At 37.8% G+C, this 9,683-nt stretch overlaps 1 protein-coding gene across 3 annotated transcripts in view; it reads right to left on the bottom strand.

Annotated features, from left to right (window-relative positions):
- LOC107663112 (plastin-3) overlaps positions 1 to 9,683 on the bottom strand; it is a 32,412-nt gene that overhangs the window by 18,061 nt on the left and 4,668 nt on the right. Inside the window, exons 1-3 of one of the 3 annotated variants that reach the window (XM_016453272.1) lie at positions 9,639 to 9,657; positions 4,551 to 4,660; positions 2,477 to 2,640 (exon numbers count right to left, since the gene is read on the bottom strand). In XM_016453272.1, coding sequence (XP_016308758.1) covers positions 2,477 to 2,640; positions 4,551 to 4,611 — 225 coding nt within the window. In that variant the 5' untranslated portion in view covers positions 4,612 to 4,660; positions 9,639 to 9,657. Of the gene's footprint in view, positions 1 to 2,476; positions 2,641 to 4,550; positions 4,661 to 6,968; positions 7,158 to 9,638; positions 9,658 to 9,683 lie in introns of those variants that run through there. The other 2 variants (XM_016453270.1, XM_016453271.1) reach the window with 2 other exon arrangements.

Raw genomic sequence — 9,683 nt, 5'->3', positions numbered from 1 at the left:
TATATATGGTTATTTGTATGTATGTATCTATCAAGAGCTCCTGTAAAACCACAACAAATTCCTTGTGTTTGCGCACACTTAAGTGGTGAATAAAGCTCATTCTGATTCTAATAAGAAACCACCCCTACAACAACTTCTGAAAGTGAACGGTATGTGTTTTACTCGAGCATTACATAAAAATGTCATTTTAACATTAGTGTAATCATTTTAACATGAGTTAAGGAACTGAATAATAAAAAGGAAAAATAAAACACTGCTTAGTATTTACTCTTTGAATTCAATATGCACTGATTCTTATTTAAGCTACAAAAGTTATTTAGGTAAGAGCAGTGAGTGATTTTCTCTTTGTCTTTTGTTCATGGCCCCAAATATTGCAAGCTGTAGCGATATACATATTGCGATATGTACATTTGCGATATTTCGATAATTTCGATATATTGCACAGCCCTAATTTACCATGCAAAATATACTCGCCTTTTAATCTGTCACGTAGTAACGACTACGGCAAATTAGCTATACTCCCGTAGTAGACCGTTACAATGTACACGTCACAAAGTAGCTCTTAAAGTCACACATGCGCAATCGCACTTTCTTTGCCGTTGCCGTTCCATCAGCTGTTGTTGCTTAAAGTCCCCAATCTCTGTCAAAAGTGGACTATCAAAATAAAGTGTAACCTTTCATTATGTAAAATCTGGCCCTTGACACCATGCTATATTGTGAATATAGTCACTGCACAGTGTGTCATGCTAACAGCAACTTTTAGCCTGGGACTTGACTCATGCACATTATTGCTAAAATACAACCAATTGATCCACACATGAAGAAGAAAATATGTTTTACTATTTGAAAAATACACAAGCATACATGTGGTCAAACACACACAAGGTCTTTGAAACTAAACAGATGCACATATTTTCTGACATGTGGCAGTGTGGGTAATTAAAGCACGACTGTCCGTGCCAAGTGGAGCATCTAGTGAGCGGAGGCTGCTAGCAGCTGCTCATAACCTCCTCGCAGCAGTGCAAACAAACACAGGGCTGTTCAACAGGACGACGCTCTGTTTACAGGAAGCATCAACAGCAGTCTCAATGAAACCGCTTTAATATTATACATCAACAATTACTGACTGCAAAAGCATCTCACTGATCATAGACCAGAATCTATAGATATGGCTTGGGTCTCTCCTTTAAATGTACACTACAGGTAGGGCTGCACGATTAATCGCATGCGATATTTAACTTTCTGACAAGATGCGCGTTAAATATCGCATGCGATTAATCGTGCAGCCCTAACTACAGGTCAAACATTTGGAATAATGATGATTTTGTTTTTATGTTTTTGAAAGAAGTCTCTTATGCTCACCAAGACTGAAATCGTTCTAATATGCTGATTTGCTGCTCAAGAAACATCTCTTATTATTATCAATGTCAAAAACTGTTTTTGCTGCTTCATATTTTTGTGGAAACTGTGATACACCACCATTCAAAAGTCTGGGTAAGACAAAAAAAAAAAAAGGGCAGTAAAGGCATTTATAATGCTACAAAAGTTTTCCGTTTTTAAATAAATGCCGTTCTTTTGAACTTTCTATTCATCAGATAATCCAGAAATAAAAATGAATCACGGTTTCCAGAAAATCATTAGGCAGCAAAAACAAATCCTAATTGAGATTTCGTTCAAAAACAAATCATAATCATAAACAAATGTAGTGTTAGTTTTTGGACATTTTTGGCCTATTGTATCATTTGATCATCTAGAAAATTTGCAGCACAACTCTACTCAACTAACCCACACATTCTGAGGCATCATAACAATGTTTAATACCAATTATTTTTATTCCATCATTCTTTTAGTAACGCTAATTACTAAAAATGATGCAATGGCGTCTGGATTCAGCACTGAAACTCTAATCTCAATGTACAATGCATTGTCTATTTATGCTGAAAGCTACTGCTGATTATGCAAATCAGGGTTTTAAAGCTGTAAATGGTGCCTTCTGAACAATTTGTTGCGTTTCAAATTCAGGTTCAACTAAACAACCTTACATAGCATTCTTACTAACTTACTAATTATGACTAATTCATTAATCATGCAGAAACCTTTTCACTTTAACCATTCAACCGTTTTCTAAAAGATGTAACATGCACCCACCCATTAAAATCTCATGCGTGCACAGCACAATATCTCATGTGAGCATGTCAATGTTTTTTTTTCTTACAACAATAACATTTGATTTTCAAATTTGAAATCTATAGACAGAACAAAGCGTTGAATCACTGGGCTACATTTTATTATCCAAAGCATTACAAGGAAAATTGAGGGGGGGGTATTGTTGTGTGTAGCAAGTCTTTAGCATAGTTTGGATGTGTATGCAGATATACATCCTATATGTAGGATGTAGATGCATAATTATTTTTGGATATTAAGGAATGTATCTGTCCCTCATCCATGAGGAACAGAATGGTTTGCAGACACTTACAGACACAAACTCATTAAAGCTGATCTTATTGTCCTTGTCTTTGTCACCCTCTTCCATCAGTTTCTGGATGATCTCTCGGACTTTGTACCCCGGCAGGGGCAGATTGGCCTCTTTGAACAGGTCGTGGAGCTCATAGTCACAGATAAAGCCATTGCCGTTCAAATCTATGGAGAACAATGAAAATGAATGGTTTAGAGTCAACATCTTGCATCTTCCCAACAAGCACAAAACATTTTGGTTGCAATTGGGTTACGTTGCAGTTCAACATCTTAAAAAAGTTAAGAAACCTCAACTACAAAGAAAAAAAGTGTGAGGAAATGCAGTTTAAACAGTTTGAGAAGTAAAAATGACCAGCAACAAACTCTGAGAAAATTAAGAAAACCTGCATTTTACTGCATATGTGCATGCAAAATAAAACATTTTGGAAATGTGAAAACATCTCTTGGGTACATTTTAAGCAGCTTAAAAACATCAATATAACATTTTAATACAAAAACAAAGATCTATACACTTCAATGAAACATTGCAAAAACAATGAAAATGTTTATATTTATAGAATTTATGCTTATGACTAAAGTTATAGTTATAGTTCAGGCTAAACACATTTACGTTGAACAGTTTTAGTGAGCTTCAAGTAATGCATTCTGGTGTTATCCACAAACTAGACACAACATGGCCTTAGATTCTGACCAGAACAAGGTATCTTGCCATTTGCCAAATATGTGGAAGTAGAGAGAATGCTTGTTTTGTAGGTAGGCGACTGTATTTGAAACAGAGTTATAGGATCTATCTAATAAATGCTATCTGCAATACTAAAACAGATCAAACATCATTAAAATAAACATCAGGAACTGTCAGACACTGGGGGTTTTCTAGTATGTGCATGATAACACCATGACACTGGCAGCAGTTCAGGCCTCAATTTTTCTGCCCAGTCTGCTGGAGAAATCAGATAAATGGGAAAATGTAGTCTGAAGCACATTCCTGTCAAGGACCATGAAAAACATCCAAATCCAAATTCCACAAACTTTAAAACCCAGAAGTTTAAGATCACAAACTGGATATACTCTATACTCTTAAATGCATTGCTTTCTGTAAATCTACTGACATACCATATTAATTCTCTACTGATACTCTATGCAACACTCAAACTCAGGTAGTCGCTGATATGGATGTTCCAGGCTTTTTAAAACCACTTTACCAAAATCCACTTCTGAAGTACCTTAAGAGCTCATGTGAGTATATATATATATTCAAGAAACCTCTGCTATGAGCATCAGCCAGCATTGAATAGATAGCTGCTCACAGTCATTCATTTTATTTTTGAGTTTTGGTGGAATGGACTTTCAATATAGGGACTGAAATCTCTCAGGTTTCATTAAAAAATATCTTCACTGACATTTTTTAGATCAATGGGAATGACATGAAGTAAATGGTGATATATTTTCATTTTTGGATGAACTAACACTTGGCTAACTTGGTAACTGACTTGAGAAATTCTGCAGCTGACAATCTCATAGCTCAAAATATGGCAAATACTCACAGTACATGCCCAGTACATGCTACTGAATAAATAAATAGATTAAAGTCCTACTCAAAGTGAATCTTTCAGATTATATATATAGTGGCAGTAAACAGTTGCTGGTTTGGAGACAAGAGTCCATGAGGACAGTTCAAGCGCCAGGCAACAAGTGATGCCAAAATCTTCATGAGGTCAAATTAAAAACCCAGATGTGTCTCTGAGCAACAACAATGCAGACTGTTATGGGACAAGACTCACAAGCAGTTAGGAGGACTGATAACAACATTACAAAACAATCACATCACAAAAAAACACAGTCTTGAGTTTCCCAATCAATGCCATTTTAAACCAGGATCTAAATGCCATTTGAAGGGCTTGCTAATCCTAATTTTTGGCTTTGCACAGTGATGTAGCTGTTTTCATCTATGCAAACAAAACAAAGACAAATCAGTAGAAATCACAAGATACGTGAAGGAAAAAGACACCTTCAAGGGCGGCACGCCAAGTAGTGATTAGAGTAGACAAAACTGGTCAGACCGGAAGAGCACTCACCGACTTTCCCGAAGGCCTCCCGCAACTCTTCCAGCTCTTCTTTGGATATCTTTCCTGCCATCTCCCAAAGAACAACCTGAAGCTCTCTCAGTCGAATAAAGTGTGTCCTTCTGTGGAGAGAAGGACAAAAACTTTATTGTCCGAGCCTCCAAACTGTAGTAAATGAACACTGGCGACTGTCTTTTGAGAGAGAAACCTGGAAGAGGGATTGTACATGCATGATAAGACATCATAAGACATGCAAATGACATGCAAACGTCTATCAAGCATTCAACCGAATAGACTATATTTGGGCAAAATGCATGTTCCAGAGGGCGTGTCAAGGCAGGTCCTTTTGAATGCAACCTCGCCATAATGTAAGTAACGCAGTGACGTGATTCTTTGCCATGACAAAGATTGAAACACTACTACATCTATTTAAAGTCCTATTCATTATGTTTAGTCAACTGTAGAGACAACTGGAAATCAAGGCTAGTAAAAGCCTAGCAAAGAGTCGCAAGTCCAGTTATTGCACAGTGAAAATTGTAAAAGTGAAGTTAAAATAGATCAACTAAAAGGAAGAGACCAATCCACAACCAAAAGTCAAAGTCTGGACGTGTTTCTTTGGAAGATCAGTGTGTTATTTTATCACATATCAGTTATGATAGATACGTGAAAATCTGAATACCAGATGCGGACCGACCTGAACTGTCCAACAGTCGGCCTGCTTTTATTTAATTGTGAAATTCAACCTAAACAACTAAACTCTTAAAAAAATAAAATAAAGGCTCCAAATGGGTTTTTTGCAAGAACAAGTTATAGAAGAACAAGTTTTGGTTCCCCAAAGAACCTTTCAGTAACCGATTCTTAAAAGAACCAATTTTATTAACTGTGAAGAATATTTTAATAACCTAAAAAAAACTTTTTTGTCTATAAAGAAGCTTTTGTGAAATGGAAAGGTTCTATGCATGTTAAATGTTCTTTGTGGAACCATATTTTAAGAGTATACCTTAAACCTTATCACCCAAACACACAATAAGCAGTAATACACTAAACACAATACACTAAAACAAAGTAAATATTTGTCCAGGATATCACAATAATTAATGCAGTCCATTTAACTGCAATGTTATGGCACTGGTCCAACATGTCAGTGAGTGGCAATGAACACATTACAGTGATGTACCGTTTGAATCAAGGCCACAACAAAATCAAAACTGTTGAGCAGAGTCCAGCCATAGCAACTGAAACGAGAACAGATGCAGCGTTTCAGCCTCAATCACACTCTGTTGTACAAACTGACCTGGGATCTGCTCTTACATGCAGCAATCACAGCAATGCAGCACTAGTACAAGCTGCCCAAGATGCATCTTCCTGTTCCTTACAAGTCGTCATGTTGAATCAGGACACACCCGTGGTGCATATCAACATCTCTATTCCCATAGCTGTCACTCCAGCTTGTGTTTTTTTCAACACTTTGTTATGTCATTAGTGGTGCAAACCCATCCTACCACACCCCGGTGGGACAGCATAAAGTTATGGACTTCTAAAAATGTTCAAAAATAAGGCAATGCCAGAGTTACATAATGGCTAAACCGCTAATTGTGTAAATAACCCTTAAAGAAAGCACCGGACTAAGGTTGTTGGCAGATTTTGTCTCAAGGTCTACATTTGATGTCATCCTTCAACTATTCAGAAGGCCAACACGGAAACTTCGCAGGAATTTTTTAGAAAAAGACAAAAACAAACGGGCCAATTCTCCACCCTTGTGGCATCTCTTTCCCTGAGACAGCACTGTGCGCTACATACCATCAAGGAATCATCAGTCTGAATCTTCCACAATTCAATTGCTTCTTCACAATTCAAGTATAGATGCATTCGAATTTGACTAAGGTTTGTTTACTTCCCAAATGGGTGAAGAGTAGTGTGACCTCATGGGACTGAGTCATGCACAAATCTAAGCAACCAGAGAATCCTGTCTAGTCACTAGTTTTCAGTGTCTCTAAGGACTGCCAACACTGCATGAGTGATTGAACAAAGTCAAAACCATTATGCAGTGTTAAGTTACAAAGCAAAAGAAAACTGCCACCGAACTGCTTTCTCTGAGTTTTGATTCAAAAACAGAAAACTGACCATGTGCTCTAACACACAAAATTGATTTACCAGTCTGACAAGATGCAAAAAACACTTTAAAATCTCATTTAAAACAACTGCCCTTTTACCCCCGAGCTGCTTCCTTCACTCCAAACTGCAAACAGATGCAACAAATCTGAACTCAAACAAGAGAGAGCTTTTACAGATGCTGTGCCGTTAGCAGAGCAGCTGGGGAAAGAGACAGAAACAGGGAGAATGCTTTCCCCAGTGTATAACGTTAATGAGAGAATGGGGATGTAGAGGGAGAAGAGAAGAAGCAAAAAAAAGAGAACTATAGAGACAAACCGTCCCGACGTGAGCTGAGAATGGAGCTGTAGGCACCAGCGGTTGCAGCAGTAGAGGCAGTACTCGCTCCACACCCTTCAAGGCTAATCTGAAACACCAGCATTCCTGCCTGCCTCACAAAGACCTACGGCAGCAAGTCATAACGCTTCCTGACAGGCTATGGGAGTAGCGGTCGGCGTGTCCACCGGAGAGGGAGGCGGGATAGGCAGGCACAGACGGAGAAGGAGAGGGGGAGGGGAAAGCGTGCATGCTTTTCTTTTTTCTTTACTACCAACGCTTCCATCCCAGATGTACTCAGTAAAGCAATAAAGTCGTGCGAGAGAAAAGGGGTGGGGAAAAGCTCAATGCATCTCTTAAATCCACATACCGTCACTTGTCTTAAAACATCCTGCTGCTTTAAAAAGTCGCTACTGGAGAGGAAAAATAACACCGTGGACAGACATATGCTGAATCACTTGAAACTCCACTGAATCACTTGGAAACCCATGCTGAACATGTGATATCTTTGCATGTTCAAGCAGAAAGAAAGTAAAAAAAAAAAAACAGTGTGCTTTTACATAGTTAAAAAAATGCAAAAAACTGCTGCCATTAGGCTTTGAAATAAATAAAACATTTTGTAATATCCTCCCAATAATATAATATAAAACATTTTGTAATATCCATATCTATCAATGGTAAACTAATTTCAAGGTCGTTTGAGCTGCTATGAAACAAAGACTCATTCATTTGCTGAGGAAACGGGCCACGTGAGAAATAACAGAACATTCCCAGAGACAGACCTTAAATGAGGGCATGATGACCTCAAAACACACTCTTAACTGCTTCAATTCAGCATTAAATTAATCAAATTTGGCATCTGCATCATAATCTTATTTCTCAGCCTCAAGCTCAAGTTGTTGGCAAACTGCAAATGGGTTACAAATGGCGTACTGCTATGCATTTGCTAGAGCCAAAGTTAAAATAGCCCATCTTCACGTACTTTGGCCACTAGATATGGCTCCTTTTTTTGCCAATTTCACATAATCTTAAGTCTTTATGAACAGCAATGGCACAACTCTCGTGATCTGGTTTATGGGAGTTTGCATGACAACACAAACATAAGCTCATTAACATATGACCGATCACATTTAGATATCAATGTTTATTTAGCAGAAATTTGGCCACACCTTGATGAACAACAGTGTGAACTATGTTGTGTTTCACATGCAATGAGGTTAGCCAATCTCATTAACATATAGAGATCCATACAACATAGACTCATCAGAAAAATGTGCCGCAACCCACATTTTTGCAGCACTCCAAAAACACACCTACATACATAGAGCCTTCCTTAGCTGACGAGGGGCACGGTGCGAGTTAGGTAGCTGGGCCCCTCTTGTTTCTTTCCCGATCGCTTTCACCAGTTGCACCCCCTAAGGACGGCACTATACATACAATTCACTGCAGTTTCCAGCAGAAATGAACAATAGTGGAAGTAAAACATCAACAACTTTTATTCCTTTTCACACAAATTATGATTACAGGAGCAGATTATCAATTAATCAAAACTTACTTTATCACTTTTACCATAGTGCATGATTTGTAACCTCATACATTTTTTGACTTTTGCTTTATATTACCAGCTCCATATGCATGGATTTTCTGAATTTTCTAAACTTGCTTGGTAGCTCACCTGGTATAGCGATGCGGTCCATGAAACACAAGTCACGATAAAAGAGCTCAAAGACTTGTAGAAGCAAGTTAAAATGGCATCATTGCTTCTGCACAAGTGTTTTATGTCGCTTTTACTTTTGAACAAATCACTTATCAGTATGGTTTAGGATCGGCTTTAGTGTAAGTGGCAAGTAAATAGCATTAACCTTTTAGCACCACTCACTTACAACATCCATTGTAATAAAACATTGCCAAATTGTCATGAAAATAATCACTATGTTTGCAATGCCATTTAGTAACAATGGCTGCACACAAATTGCACAATTAACCAAAAGCATTCTTGGAGCAAGAATCCTTTACAAACATAAAAAAATAAAAGGTTCACATTGCATACATTACAAACATTTCTAGACACAAGTGAAAGGTTCCTTTCATTATATCTAAATGTGTTACCAGACCACTGAGGAATTCTATGAGATTTTGACATTCCTGAAGATCAGGTTACAGCAGAACACAACACAACACATCACCTGTTAAACAAGTTGGATCTTGAAGATCAGGAACATTCAGTTTTTAGGAGGCAGTAAATCCACTTCACTGTGAACCAATGGAGATCACAGATTGGTTGGTTCTTCAAACTCCACCATTGCAAAACGACAAATCAGATTTTAAAGGACTCTCATCTCTGTTGTGCATAAAATAGCTAAAACCTGGCATCTTGCTGCCTGAGGAAAAATCATGTGGAGTGTGAAGGAGCAGAACAAAGCAAACAGTGAAGACAGGTGTTCACTTACAGATCCTTTTGTAAACTCAACCTGAACTGCACACGGCACATTTACTGAGGCGAGAGAGGTATTCTGTATGTAAACCAAGGAATAACAGCCTGGCCAGCTGAATAGAAACAAGGCTCGACTGTCAAGAACATGCCCAGGTCATATTTCAACCCAAAAGAAAGAAAGAAAAAATGCAAAGCATTTATTAAAGTAAATTCAGTAAGCATAAAACAATAATATTTACCTTAAAGGTGGGGTAAGTGATTTCTGGTAGCCAATGTTGACATTT

This window comes from Sinocyclocheilus anshuiensis, unplaced genomic scaffold (genome assembly GCF_001515605.1).
Source record: "Sinocyclocheilus anshuiensis isolate Anshui unplaced genomic scaffold, SAMN03320099.WGS_v1.1 scaffold836, whole genome shotgun sequence".
Taxonomy (NCBI): Eukaryota; Metazoa; Chordata; class Actinopteri; order Cypriniformes; family Cyprinidae; genus Sinocyclocheilus; species Sinocyclocheilus anshuiensis.
Note: the sequence above shows the minus strand (reverse complement) of the source record. Positions and strands in the feature narration are given on the sequence as shown.